At 39.6% G+C, this 15,476-nt stretch overlaps 1 protein-coding gene across 3 annotated transcripts in view; it reads left to right on the top strand.

The window, feature by feature from the left end:
* Positions 1–296: 296 nt before the first annotated feature.
* The window catches only part of EFNA5 (ephrin A5), a 271,889-nt gene continuing 256,709 nt past the window's right edge, over positions 297–15,476 (top strand). The window contains exons 1-2 of one of the 3 annotated variants that reach the window (XM_027606168.2): positions 297–420; positions 1,273–1,402. In XM_027606168.2, the coding sequence (XP_027461969.1) occupies positions 1,278–1,402 (125 nt within the window). In that variant the 5' untranslated portion in view covers positions 297–420; positions 1,273–1,277. Of the gene's footprint in view, positions 421–1,126; positions 1,403–15,476 lie in introns of those variants that run through there. The other 2 variants (XM_027606167.2, XM_027606169.2) reach the window with 2 other exon arrangements.

Here is a 15,476-nt window from a genome sequence, read left to right as displayed (position 1 = left end):
TGCCGGGCTTCGGGCAAGACCCGTCGGAGTCGCAGGGACACTTCTGAGCGCTCACCCGAGGCTCTTGGCACCGCGTCTGGGGGCTCAGTCTTGCTCCCGGAAGGCGATCAGAGACTGACATCAGCCCATCCAAGAGTTGGAGGGATTCATTTAAAAAGTGATTGTTTTCTCTCTCGCTCTCCAGCCTAACAGTTGGGTTGGCGTCGTCCTGCAGGTTTGGGCATCCCAGCTCCGCCTCGCTGGCTGGTTCGTAACCTCTGCTCTTCATTCACTCTGGTGCACCCACACCCGGCCAAGAAAAGCACGCGCGAGAAATCCCCGAGGCTCTGCCAGCGCCAGGGGTGTCGTCTCCCGCCGCCGCAGTCCGACTCCGCCGGGGGGACCTGCCGGAAGACACGGAGAGCCAAACTTTTCTTTGAGGTTTGCAAGGCAAGACCGCTCCTCGCCGGCTTAGCTGCCGCTTAAGCAGTTCCAGGACGCCGGCAGGGCTGGGTTTGTGGCTCCGGATCCCCACCCTTTTCGGCGCACCGCCCCGAACCCGCAGCACCTACGACTCCTCCGAGATTTCCAAGGGTCTCCGGGTTAAGGCACAGAGAAGGCGGGGGAAGGGGGTCCTCACACTCCGGGACCACAGGCGCGAAGCCCTCCATCCGCACGGAGCCCTCCTCCTGCAGTTTCTCACCCGCCGCCAAAGTAACTTGGAGCGAAGCGGGGCGCACTGCGAGGGCCCTGGGCGGCGGCGGAGCCGTGCGCAGCCCGCGGCGCCGACGCTGAGCCGGGCCCGGCGGGCCAGTGTATGTCTCCCCGCGGCTGCGGCGCGCAACTCCCGGTGACTGTGCAGCGTGCGCCGCCGCCTGCCCCAACCCGCGGTGCCGCCGCCCGGCCCGGTGCGCACCTCCTTCTCCCGGGGTGACCGGCCTGCCGCCGCCGCTCGAGACACAGCTTGGCACCCCTTCCCCCGCCCTCGCCGCCGCCACCACACACACGCATGCTTCTCTCCATCTTGTGATTCCTTTTTTCCTCCTGAACCCTCCATTGGGGGTGCGAGTTTGTCTTTGCCCCCTCCCCGACCACCCCCCCGTCTCCTTTTCTCGTTCTCCTTCCCCTCCCCAGCTTGGTGTGCCCCTCTTTCTTTTCTCGCCACTCTTCATTCTTATTTATTCATATTTATTTGGCTCCTGCTCTCTTTCTCCCCTTCCCTCCCTCCCTCCCTCCCTCCGGATTCCTGTTCTTTCCCCGGAGTGGCTTGTCGGGGGCTCCGCCGCTGGCTAGGCGTGATGTTGCACGTGGAGATGTTGACGCTGGTGTTTCTGGTGCTCTGGATGTGTGTGTTCAGCCAGGACCCAGGCTCCAAGGCCGTCGCCGACCGCTACGCCGTCTACTGGAACAGCAGCAACCCCAGGTAAGGCAATAAGGGGAGCGGAGAGCGGGGATACTCGGGCCTCGGCGCCCTGCGGAAGAAGCGGCGGTGGCGGCGGGGACCAGCGCGCACCAGCCGCCGGCGGCGCGCACCCTCGGAGCCTGCGTCGCCAGGGCGCTGATGGCTTTCGAGGCGCCCGCGGGAAGCGCTCCCGTCGCGCCTCTCTTTGTTAAGCTGCCTCAAAGAGACCAGGAGTCCTTGGGAGTCCCGGGGGCAGCCCAGACCCGCTGCCTCTGCGGAGCGCGGGGAGACTCGGAAAAGGCGGGAGCTGGGGAGTCGAGACTTCTCCGCTTCTTCACCGGGGCAAGCCGGCCAGCATCTCGATCCGGGCGTAGCGCTTGGGCACCGGGAGTCCCGGGTGCGCGCCGTCAGGAGTTCCCGCCTGGAGCGTGGTTGCGCAGGGACTGCAGGGAGAACCCACCAAACATCCCCAAAGTTGTTGTTTTTTTTTTTTTTTTTAATTTTCTTCCCTTTTCTCGGTACGTTCAGGGAGCGCACGGGCTGGGGGAAGTGAGGCGGGGGCGGGGGCTGGGAAGCGGAAGCTTTAGGCTTTTATTTTCTTCTAACTGCGAGGCAATCATCCGGCCCCGAGCCCAGTCTCGGCCCGGCGCGCCTGGCAGTGGAGAGGATTCTCCCACCTCCTTGCCCCCCGTGGGCTCAAGGTGCCAGAAAGTTTGATCTAATGCCGGATTACGTCATGTATGCGGAGCGAGCTGCTGGAGTTGGCCGAGCCGGGAGGTGGGAGCCCTGTAGTTCACGGCCTGGCGGTGTGAAGCCGGAGGAACACGCGCAATTACCTGGAACCGTTTTGTGGGCGTCTCCAAAGCCCTCCGAGTACGCGGAAGGCTAGAGATGGGCGCCTGGGGCCGCCCTAGCGCGCCTGCTGGACTCTGGCCACCCGCAGACGTCCCTTGTTCAGGGATTCTGGAAGTGGGGAGGAGTGAGGGTTGTCCAGTGTGCCGGGCGAACCCCTCCGGATCCAGAGCAGCTCCGAGCCCTACTTTCTCCCCGGCCTGTGGGCAGCAGTCGGCCCCGCTGGGCCCATAATGTTCTGGCTCTCTGGGACTGAAGCCAGCTTCCAGGTGCGGGCTGGTTTCGGTGCCTGCCTAAGAGGGAAATAGCATCGATTATACCTGAAATCCCAGGTTTTTCTCTGGACTGGAGTGGAAGTTGGGAGGAGAGAGACTGGAGGCCGAGGGGATGATAGTTTGTGGTGGCTGCGCGCCCAACGTGTATGGGAGAGAGGGGGCTGGCGGGCGCCTCCAGTTCTTCCTATCCCTGGGTGGCCGTGTCCACTGGGTCCGTCCTTCCTCCTTAATTCAGGCTTGGGAGGGAGTCCCCGCTTGAAGTAATGTCAGCTCAGATGAAGATGGGCAGATTTCCCCACAAGCGGTCGACCGGTTGCCGAAAGGAGAGTAGCCCCCCCCCCCCCCACTCCAGGAGAGAGAGTCACACCCAGGTAGCCCAAATTCTAAATTGCACCGCCTGGCAGAAGTGGAGACATCCCTGAAAGTTTGGTTAAAAAAGAAAAAAATGTCTTCTGGAGGTGGGTGGTGGGATGGGAAGCTATTTCTTCTTTGACATGCCACTTACCACTATTAGGAAAAGAAAGGGAAGCCATCCCGCCAGAGGAGATGCCTTTTATTAAAGCTGACAAGACAAATAGAGCAAGCTTTCCAGTTGGTGATGGTGTTAAAAGCAAGTCTCATTATGTTGGTTGGTTTTATACCCGCCCTGGGCTTTATTAAAGAGCATATACGAAATACAGGAATTTATATTTCTAAACTTTAGTGCCCTATTAAATAAAATAACAGTGAACCTGGTTAGTTGAATGTGGGACATTTTGTGCTTAGTTGCTTTTCCTTCCCACTCCAAACTTCACAGTGTGATCTTTTCCTCACAGTTTTCATTTATTTGGATTCTTGGGTGTTCCAGTCATCCTAGGTTAAAACAGAAAGAATCAGCAACACCCCCACTTACCCTTCCTTCTTAACCTGTCAAGCTAGTCTGAGTTAGTTTGAGGACATTTTATCTTAGGTTATCTCTGTTTTATGCTTTTGATACTGTTGTTTGGTTTGAGATTAGCACATTGATTTTTGTCACAGGTCATGTTTTTTAATAGATTTGCCCTGCCTGTAGAAAACTCTGCTCAGGATGCCATGGTGGCTTTGAACCTGCCCAGACAAAGTTAATCTGTAGAATTTTAAAATACCAAGGGTATTCTCAAGTCTGTATTCTAATTCGAGGCTTGTGGAAATACCTTTTTATTTGATCGTTATCATTTTGATGATGTTCAAAAGAAAGGATAATGTACCCCTCTCCCAAGAGATTCAGCTCTAACTTTAGTATTCTTAGGGGTTTGTGGGTGCATTTATCTTCATATGTTGTCACAGTAAAACTTACTTTAAAAAAACTAACGTAACCGTGAAAGGCGGGCCTGGTAGGCAGATTTCTCTCTGAAATGTTGAATAAGATGGGGTTTTTTTTTGATGTATTAAGAAAATTCAGCTTGGATGTGATTTAAAAACAGCCAATGCAAAATAACTAGTTTAGAAATAAGCACAGTTTTATCTCAAAAGATAGGGAAGAAACATTTTAGAAAATTTTCAAGGGTTTACTAAATTTTATAGATTCAATGTTTTACATTTTACTTTCAGTAATGTTATTTTGTAAAGTAAGCTAATCATGCCTTCTGATTTTATATAAATCCTATTTTTTAGGACTTGTTAAACTAATAAAATCAGAAGACTTAATCTTTTGGAAAAAAGTTGAAAACTTTGATTTCAACTTAAACAGATTAATTTTTTTTCTTAGGTAAGTTCAGTAGACAGGCTAATAAGGGATTCTGTGGCAAAATGAAGTAAATATATTTTTGTTTATACTAATGGAGGTGAATTTGAAATTATGTTTAAATACAATTAGAATTAAATATTACATCTTGATCACAGGATTTAAATATCTTATATTGTAACTTCTGTAGTCCTAGGAGTTCATTGTTTTCATTAATGACTCTTATTATACCATTAGTATCCATAGATCTGGATTAACAGAGAAAAAAATATTAAACTTATTTGCTATCAGATAGAATCTATTGTCGTAGGTATTTGCTTCTGGAAAGTGGATGTTCAATTTTCAAATGCTGATAACTTTTTAGTTGCTAGTACTTATTGGGTGGCAGGCCAAAAACCAATTTTATGTTTTGAATTGGCACAAATCTCTGAAATAGCAACTGAGAACTATCAATCTGAATAGAAGTATATGTGATAACATTCGCCTAAATGCATCTTCCATATTTTAAAAATTTGGAAAGTTGTCTGGATTTCACCTAAATATAGTAATAGAGTGATCCTTCTAATGTTAGGCTGAATTCTGAACCAGCATGTTACTAAGTAACTTTGAGTAATGAATATCTAAATCAAGGAGAATATAGCTATTTGTCTTTAATTTCTTTAAGAATGTAAAAAGCTTTTAAGTAACTTTTAAAGAGACTTTCAGTAATAAAACTTTATTTACATTATCCTGTAGCAGCTACGCTTGTAAAGATAGAGATGACTCAATATATTAAGAACATGCCTCTTAATCTGAAGCATGTTGTAAACAGTTTGATGCTTCCAATGAGAATATTCTTTTAAATATTGTGTGTATATTGAAAAGTTCTTGGTTTCTTTTGACCAGTTGCCAAAATGATAATAGGATAATTAAACGTTTCCTACTAATTGGCATTAACAGGTAGAAAAGTAAAATAATACAGTGGCAGATACTACCAGCATACTTGAAGAATATTGATTCTCCCCACTTAATGCTTTGCTTCTGCTGGGTTCTGAGTATCACCAATTTAAAGTGTTATGCTCTGATGGGAAAAAAAAATATCTCTATAATTCACCCAGAGTATACTAAATTTTAACCCAATCATATGTTTTCTTTGGACTTTTAAAATTCTTGTAGGGACTTGTAAATTAAACATTTCATGTTAGAGTAGCAGGTAATTGACACCATTTAGTTTTGTTAACATGTAATCTTGCAGTTGTGAAAGTGCTATGAATTCTAGGTCAGTACTCAAACCTTTCTGGTTTACAGATCATTTGTATGTGGCTAAATAGAGAGAGATAGTAACTCCCCCCCCATCATAATCCTTTGGTTTTTTCCTTTCAAAATAAACTTGTTTTATTTTTTTAAATCAGAGTCATCAATGTTTTATTATGTATATACAATATTCTAGCACTGTGCCTTTTCCACTGACAAAGGAAATCGGTTTGATTTAAATCTAAGAATTTGGAAAGATGGAAAGTTGATCCTGGTTTTGAATGAATTTTATCACCAAACTTGTACAGGATTAACTTTATTTTTGAAATTTTTAAATGTTTTAAATAATAACTTGTATGCTAGAAACTTAAAAGTTCTTCCAGTAAAAAGCATTATTTAGAATTTTTTAATTTTATTAACTGAGCCTCAATGTAATGTATTAGATATAATTGGGTAATTTTATTATTTTGATCTTTTTATCAGAATTTATGTAGACATCCGGATAAAAATAAAGCAGTATGACAGAGATTTATATCTCCCGTTTTTACCCTGATCCATTTGCAAAAAACCTGAAGTGAATCCTCCCCCCCCTTTTTTTTTACTTTGCAAATTGGTATAATGGTTCTTGTTTTGGGGCACTTTTCTGTAAACATTTGAAAAGAAAAATTAGCTCCTGAGATGTTTGTTCCATCCATTTTATGCGTTATATGTTCATAATAAGCTCTCAGAAATAGTCAACTGTCTTTTTTTTTTTTAGGTGACTGGAACATCAGTGCTATTTGAGGCATACTTGGCTGTACAGTCTAATTTGGCATTTCCAGCATGAGACCAAGGTCAATAAACTCCCTGTGATTAAAAGAATCAGAGAGAGCCTTCAGTTGTTCATTACTCCCTGTTAGTTGATTTTAGTGGTATTAACTAAACCATTGGCTCACTGAAGGAATATCTTGTTGCCATGTGTGTTCTGGCTGATAATCAATAGCTGTAGAGGCTTCCACCTTTGAAGGCTGAAGATCAGGTTTGGAAGGAGCACTTAGTTATTTGGGGGCAAATTAACCTTGTGAATTTCTTGCCATTTAATCTTGCAAGATGCCTTCTGAACAGGCATTACATTGCATTCTGTCCACTGGCCTGATTTCCTGTTGTATAGGGACAGATAAAGATGAGCGCCTTCTCTTCTCCCCTGTTGCTATGAACCACGCAAGCTACCAGCTTCATGCTGGGCCAAGAAAATGAATGAATACAATTAGTCCTTCAGGAGTCCTGGCCTTCGCAAGCTTGGGAGAAGAATATGCTAAAAGAATGTATCTTTGAGGAAGAGAATACATTAAAATACAAAGTGGAACAAAACTAAGAAAATATTAAGAACAGAATTTTACATGTGGGTAGCATTTATTTATTGTTTAGTGGGTTTTTTCCCCAGTATAAATCATTTGCTTTAATAGTTTTTTAAAAAGATGCCATTCAACCCTTTTCATTTTTGTATTTGTTTTGAATAACTTCCAGTAGCAATGATGATTTTAAGTTACATTTTATTTTTAGTAAGGAACCAGTCTGTGTCGACTGATTCCTTATTACCAATTTTCTTTTTAGAAACAGTATATAAACTGTTAAAATAACAGCTCTGATTAGAATGTTCATGTTGGAAATGAAGCCTGTGTGTCCCTAAGTACAGCGAGGAAGGCCCTGGCCACTTACCCAGGATATTTAGACAGGATCAGTTTTCCGAACTGAGAAAAAATTGCCTTTTGATCATTTGTGACGGATAACACCTTCATATTCAGGTATAAAAACCTCAAAGGGAGTATAAGAAATGAGCTATTAATATTCACTTTTAGTAATTTGTCTTTTGATGGTGATCTTAGACAACTAAACATCTACAGTGTGCTCTCTTTTAAGGGACTGATTTATATTATTAGATTTATATTTTCATTTGCTTCTGAACCTATATCCTGACCTGCTTTGTAGAAAAGTTTCTTGTGATTAATTTGAATTTCCAGTGTTTCTGAATGGGATGTTACTCACAACCAGGAGGTCTATTTCCTCCTAAATTTGTCTGCATTTAGGTCTTTAAAATTAAGTCAGTAGTAAACAAGGCAGCCCAAAGACAATAGAACTGCTCAGTTTAAAATTAAAAAGTAATATGGTGGTTTTTTTGTACTATAAGTATTATACATAGTTTGATTATAAATGAAAAAAGTTCCCTGTATCTTAGTATTTTTGATAATATCTATTCCTTGTTGCACTTTGAAGGATTTATTGTAAACTACTGAAATCTGTGCACTGTTCTGTAATGTGGAATGTGTGTGGATATAAACTCTTGGTTTTGAGGCTTTTGAGTATAGTTTTCAAACAGCCATAGATTTCAATAAAAACATTATTTTAAAATAGTGAAAACTCCTACTTAAGTTAGCTAGTTGCTGGGAGACAGGAGTGTACCACAGTCATGGTTACCTGAGCTTTCATTCAGGTAGAGTTCTATCATTTTCAATAAGGAAAAATAAACCTTTGTCATCTTTAGAAACATCCTTCATACAATTGACAGTTGACAGGTTGAAGAATATGTTACTGTCAGGCTTTATTTTCCAGTCAAGTGAGAAATAAAAATAGTTTTGAGTGATTTTTAAGAAAATCTATTTAAAAATTATTTCAAAATGTAGGGGAATGCTTTTAATATTTATTATGTATGTCATAGAATTAATCTGCCATTTGCTTCAGGGAAGGTCAGCAAAGTGCAATTCAAGGAGAGACTCTGACAGTTAAGTTCCTAGGCTGTTTACTTTAAAAAGTCCAATACAGTTGTTGTGTTTGTAATAAGATATCATTGGATGTTTTATGATGGCATTCTTTAAGAGATGTAAGTACATCAGTATTATTCCTGTAATTATTTATCAAGTGTCCCGTTTTCCATGACTGATGATCATGATTCTGCTATGACGTGGGAATTCTGGTCATGTGATATCTGTATGTTTATGCATTGGACAATTATGTTATTGGCACACAAAGATTAGACCTTTTTAAAAAATTGCTATTAATAATTTTAAATAACTGCACAGTGTAATGTATAGGTTTCCATGTGGAAATGTGTGAATACATGCTTGGAGATTAGGGAAAAAAGATGACTAAGTTTTTGCTCCCCAATTTAGAAAAGCTAGGTTTTTGGCTTTCTGTTAAATCAGAGGGTTTTTTTGTTTTGTTTTTTTTTTAGAAGCAGCCATCTTGTTTTAAGACCGATTTTATTTCTTTCATGAAAATGGTCTGGAAATGAATATGGATGATAGAAAAGGACTAAACCACTTTATAATAATTTTGGCAGGGCTCTACATTTAAAGCTCTCTCAAATTATTTGTCAGCTCATTAGAATGCTATCTTCTTGTATTTAGTTGAAAAAAAGGGAAGTTTTAATTTAGTAATAATATATTTTAAACCCAGGCATATTTTAATGTTAAATGTCAGGCTGTACCATGTTTACATATGTATTTTTCTTTTGTAGCTTACAATTTGTTGTTAATTTCAAAGTAGTATATTAATAGCTCCTATGGTAACCCCCCAAATCCTGATTTCCTTTTTTTGATTGTTCTAAGTAGGCCTTTTTATGTCAACCAACGTATTTTTTTCCGTAAATCGCTCAGCGGTACCAAGAATCTTTCTCTAGTAAGAGGTGCTGATAAAAGTATAGGTATCTTTAAAAATGAAACATTTGGGATGCTTTCAGAAGCATTATATGAGATCAGAGCCTTTTTGTCCCTGAAATATAGGCTTTCATTCTCTCATTACTAAACTGTTCTTATGGGTTCTTATAATTTCTTAGAAAATTATATTGGAAGTAGATTCATATTTGTTATTAAAAATTATGAGAATATGTCAGCCGAGTCTGTTATATTTTCCACCACGTTTTGTATTTTTCAATACATTTGGAAGAACATGTGGCCTAGTAAAGTTTACCAAAAATTTATACTAAACTTCTTGCTACTGCATCTGTTTGATGATGTCTGGGAACATTATTCCCATGAACTGCAGTAAAAACAGAACTTCCTTAAGATTAATTTCAAAGTAACCTGACTCAGTCAGTCTGATTAAACTGGGCACAGATTGAAAACTACTTATGTCACAGATTGCTTCAGTTGATTAGAAGTAGGATTTTTGGTGGTTGCAGATGCAATATAAAGGTGATAAATAAAATGCATGTTTTAAGAAATGGTATACATCTCCTAGACTCCTTATTTGAAGTCCAGGGTATGAGCTGATAGTTTTTGTACTGCAAAGCTTTCCTCTGATATCCATCATCCATCCATTTTTTTTGTTTTGTTTTTTGACTGGCTGATGGATAAGACTAGAATATCTGAGTGTCCAAAGTGACCTTTTTGTTTTAAATGGACTAATAAATACTTTTGTTTTTTCTTTTTGCTTCTAAGCTGTCAGAGTGTCCATTCTAAGTCTTATTAGTGACTTATTTATGTATGTAGAAACTATAGTTAACAACTAGCTCTTGCTTCATGTTGTGAAAATACATATTAGGAAAGTATTTTGTCATATTAAAATGCAGTTTTATGGTTTGAATAAAATCAAGGCATGGCTTATTTTGGTTGGATAATTATAGTGCAAATTGTGATCTGGATTTTGATGGTGGTAGACATGATACTTGGTGTTTCATGTTCCATAGACACCCGTGGGACATACGGCTTTGTCACGTTTACCGAACTTTAATAATGTGTGTGTGTGGGGGGGGGCTTAACCTCTTGGTTAGGTTTTTTATAGTACTTAATTTTATGGAAACAAATGGGAATAGAAAGAAAAGGAAGACTAATTCTAAATATGGGGAAATGATCCTTTGTGTTTAACAATTAGGTTAAACAAAGTGGGAGCAAATGAGCCTCGTTCCCCTTCTATTGTTTCAGGGCAAGAAAATACAGACAGATGTCGGAATGTGGAAGCTGTGACCTCTGACCCACACAGCATGGCCGCTGCCATGGCACACAAGTGTCCTGAGCCACCATAGTAGCAGGATGCTTTTTTGAAGTGACTGACACTTTGAGATGGAGAACCTGAAACTGATTCTGTAGCTATTTGCAGGTCTCTGAAGTATCAGTCTTTTTAGCTTCACTTTTAAGTTCCTCACCTTACCTTTTATGAAAAATGTTTCTTTGTTTGGCTCAGACAGAGCTTTTGTGACTTCTGGATGGGTTCTGTATTCCTGTAGCCACTATCAATCTTTGCCTCCCAATAAATTCATTCGTCGGGTTGGGATAATGGAGGAGGCGCAGATGTATGGCTCTGCTGCACCAAAGCGTTTGTCTGCTTTATTTAACTAATATCTATATTTTAAAGACAGATGAAAGTGCTGGTTTTATTAAAGGCCTTTTCTTTTAGTTTCTGACCTGCAATCTTGCCAATAACCCTTGGGTTCAGACAGACCATTAATGTTTTAGATACTGTGGCATTCAGTGTTTTCTTCATATATTTGTTTACTGTTACTGCTTCGATAAACTTTTATGCCTATTTCGGTAGTTTTCTGGCGGGGGCTCCATTTATTAAAATTTAGTGACCCAGCACTAAGAAGGGTACAGTTCAAATCGTGGTGCTTCTGACAGGGTTTTGTGTCAAACTAGAGAAAATAATAGGGAAATGAAAGCTGCCAAAATGTGTCTCCCAATTACTAATTAATCAGGCGAGAAAGGACCTCAGTGACAGATCTGGTGTCCGCCATGACAGCAACTCGGGGGGATGCTTTATTTTAAATACTGTATAAAACAAATTAAAGTAAGCCTCAGGGAATGGAGCACCCAGATATTTGATTTCACAAGTGCTAATTTAATTCCATGGAAAGCAAAGCAAAAAGCAAAATTTGAAACTGCATCTTTGTACTCTTCACTGATAATATCAAAACAAAGCTATTCTAAAGAGTATTTCCCTTATTAATAAACAATGCCTTTATTCTTATTAATATTTTAGCACAGATACAGTAGTATTCTTGGTTTTAGTATCCATAGAGCATTTTATACCTACTTTATTGTCAATAGAGACTCAGGAAAAAATTCAAAATTTTTCCATCATATGCCTGTCATCAATATTTTGAGAATTGCTGTAATTGAAGAACTAACCTTTTTTCCTCCCCTGCAAATACACGTTTTTGCTGTTCCAGAGGTTCCCTTCTCTTCTGGCAATGTTCCCATTATGGTTGCTGGACCCATAATTAAATGCCTGTTATTAGTGTATTTTTTCCATAGCATTTACAACATAAAAAGAAAAGGGTCTTGTATGGAACTATAGCTGTCAGGGGAACAATGAAAACTAATTACACACTCAGCTATCACCATTGTCAACTATACTCTTGGGAAAACAAAAACATGACAAAGTGTGTGTGTTGGGTGGGGTGTGTATACATATATAGGGTATTCCATATGAATATATACGTATGGGGTCAGACATATCGGATGACCTAACTTGAAACTCTGTGTTCTCGGAAACAAAACAAAACATAAAAGACCATCTGATTCTGTTAATTAAAAAGAAACAAAGCAGTTCTTTATTAGGGAGAGAGTCCTTACTTTGGTATCCCTCCCTTATTATATGGACTGAGAGAACCAGCAGTAATTTTGACTCTGAATACCTCATTATTTTGAGTTTTACTTTGGAATGGTCTTGTTATTGATACATCTATAGATGCTGTTAATGTATCTGATTATTTCTTACAGTTACCTCTTTTATAAATTATTACTTCCTATCTCTAGATTTTTGTCTTGATATCTGGTTATTTGAGAACTAATTACCTAGTTTGTTACTATGTAGATCTCTCTATCACAGTCTTTCCCTTTTGATGGCTTTGGCCATTTTACTATTTCTGGGCCTGTGCGATTGGTAGGTGGATTTGAGAAAGAAAATAAAACTAAAAAAATGACATTTCTGAAACTTAGAGCAGCTTTGGTGTGAGATTTGGTAAGAAAAGACTTTGAGGCTATTGAATAACATGAGGTTTTGGAATCAATTTTGGATTTCAATCATCCGTGCCATCCCTGTTCTCTGGTACTATGTGGAATTAGGATTTGGCCCTAGATAATGTTTTCCATTACTATCTTGATTCCTTGGGTGAATTCTCTGTAGTATACTTAAAATCAAAGCCAAATGGGTGAATTTAGGAATTATATATTGATTTTAGCTTATTTTTCCAAAGTTTTCACATTAAAGCAATATTATAGCTAATATCTAAGCATAATAATATATTCCTGTATTGAATATCTAAAAGTTACAATTGATGAAATATCTATTGAGTGATACGTACAAGCACTGGGAGGCACACAGCTGCCTCAGAGATGAAGACAGCAACTGTACCCTGAAGGAACTTGCAGTTTTGTGCAGTTACAACAATTTTATACACAGAGTAGATAGTACTATGAGAGATGTTCACACATGGATTTATTCAGCAAATATTTATTGAGTGTCCACTGTGGGTCAGGTATTGTTCTTGTACTGGAGATGCCACAGTAAACAGTGTAAACAGCATCCCTGCATGAAGCATTCAGTTAGCAATTTCTAGATAACTGCTTCTCATCGTCTAATTGCATGCAGATCCTCTGGAGGTCTTGCTGAAATACAGATTTTAATTCAGCGGATCTGGGGCAGGGCCCTGCTAGTGTGCATTTCTTACAAGCTCCAGGTTATATGATGCAGTTGGCCTGTGCACCACAGTTTGGGCAGCAAGTTTCTAGATAAGTCAGTGGGGAGAGAGATTATTTCCGGCTCCTCATCAAGGACTCTTGGTTGTATTTGCCCTGAACTTCCTATATAGTTCCATAATTTCTAAAATGGCTTAGTATTTGCACAAGGGAAAGTGATTTGTCTTAAGACCTAGTAGTCTTCATTTTTAGCACTTTCCTCCAAATCTCAAATCAAATAGCTTTTCCTATTGAGGTGTATGCATCATTAAAAATCCACCATGAACAAAAGTACTAGGCCAGGGATTTTGTTGTAAGTTTTGCTTAGACAGATTCTTTTGGAGTGAAAATACTGCCTTGGTCCAAAAAGTTTTAGGAGGATCCTGTCATAAATGTCTCAGGATATTTATTTGCAAACCCTCCCCAGATGTATTTTATGTGGCAATGCCAGAATTACACCTCAGAAACAGATTTTTAACACTTTCCCATTTAAATTGGAATGCTTAAATGAACCCCAAATGTTCATTTTACATTCAGCAGAGAAGATGACTAATAGTGTGTCTGGCTTCCACTGGCTGGGTGTGTTGTGGGTGGCCCTGACGGGAGCCTACGCTTCCAATGGGGTTATAAGAGACTTGGGGGGAAATTCATTCCTGCTTTAAAATTCTCCGATTCTAGTGTCCTTTGTGGGAAATCTTTGTTCCTCCACAGTCCAGGTACTATAAAGTCTGTAAATACGCTTCCACATTTTTCAGTCTGTATATCATTTGATTTGCAGAACAAATATCATGGGATGCTTGTATTAACAAATAAAGGATGGGACTAGTTAAATTCAGATTACTCTGCCTCCTTACCCTTTTTGTTCTTCACTCTGTGTGTATAAATACAATATTACTAATCCCCTAAGTGAACTTTAAAGTCTTTGAAAGCATCAGTGAGTTGAGTTACTTAACCAAAATTACCTCTATGGAACAATTGTAAAAAGGAAGATGGAGCTGTTTGTACTGTAAATCAGCTATATTTTAATACAAACAAAAAAAGAGGGAAAGGATGGTGAGCCCTCTTAATTCAGGTATCCTTTTATTTTTATAACAGTTTTTACCGACATTTTTTATAATTCAAACAGAAACAAATCTTTTCATTTTTAAATCCTTGGTAAAATGGATTTAATTTAAAACACTGGGTAGCGTTTTATAAGAACTATGACTCTTATTAAGAATAGTAAATAAAGACGTTACCGTTTGGGTTTTTTTTTCGTAGGTTTATTCTTATGCTCACCATGGTGTAATACAAGTAAGCATTCAGAGATAATGACTTTGAAATGACATCTGCTTAGTTTCTAGTTTTATGATTCTCACTGATACAGGAATTTGAGAATCTTCTGTGACTATGTGTGAATTTATGTGGTTCCTAAAAGTGAAGTATACTATGTGCTTAGAGGATTATTACATTCAGAAATAGGATATCTTCATTGATTAAAATGAAGTCATTTGCATATCTCTAAAGAATGGTTTTGTTCAAAATGAGTGGATACACCTCAGATTTGTGGTCATCGCCATCCTCAGGGGAAGTAGAAGTTGTTGAATAGTTCTAATTATTGTGTGTTGACCTTCATTTTAGAAAAAGGAGGAAATAAGTATATTAAATAGTTTTTATTTAACTCAAAGTTATTAACAGTGATTTTTCATCAGATTAATAGATTGTAATCAAGTTCTTAGGAACACTGATATGTATACATTTATAGATTGTTTTGACTGCATGAAATAAAAGCAATGAATTCATGTACTTTGTTTGTTTTGAGTTTTATAATAGCAGCTGTTGTGAACATGGCCTTAAGTGGGTTTGGGTGGTTTTGTATAGGCAAGAGCTCAGAGAGTGAGATATTTAAAAACCTACCATCAGATTAGATTTTTAAGTTGTCTTTGTAAACATTTTGTTGGTTGTATTTCAGATCTGGCTAAATTTCAGCTCTAGTTGATTCCTAAGTATGCCATTCATAGTGATGAAGCTGAGCCTCAGTTTCTTCACCCTAATCAATAAATGGGCATAATAAAAATAATGTCTCCCTCAGATTTGTGAAAATTCAAAGGAAAGTACATCTGTGACAGGACTTTGGAAATGGAGTTATAAAAACAGAGATTGAAGAGGCCACCTCCCTTTGTACTGGTGCATCTTTATAATTCTGTACATTCTTGTATGTTGCATAGAAAGCACAAATCAAACTTCATTTCAGAGCATCATGGTAGAGTTGACTATTTTAAAGATAGGTTGAGTTGTATTTTATGTTTTAGGCTTTATCTTGTGATTTCTACAAGGGTAATAATGTGCAGATAATGACACGCGAGAGGCAAGTCTGCCAGGCCCTTCTTCCCGGGAAGGAA

Source organism: Zalophus californianus, chromosome 5 (genome assembly GCF_009762305.2).
Source record: "Zalophus californianus isolate mZalCal1 chromosome 5, mZalCal1.pri.v2, whole genome shotgun sequence".
Lineage (NCBI taxonomy): Eukaryota > Metazoa > Chordata > Mammalia > Carnivora > Otariidae > Zalophus > Zalophus californianus.
The sequence above is the reverse complement of the archived record's forward strand: the minus strand, read 5'-3'. Positions and strand labels throughout refer to the sequence as shown.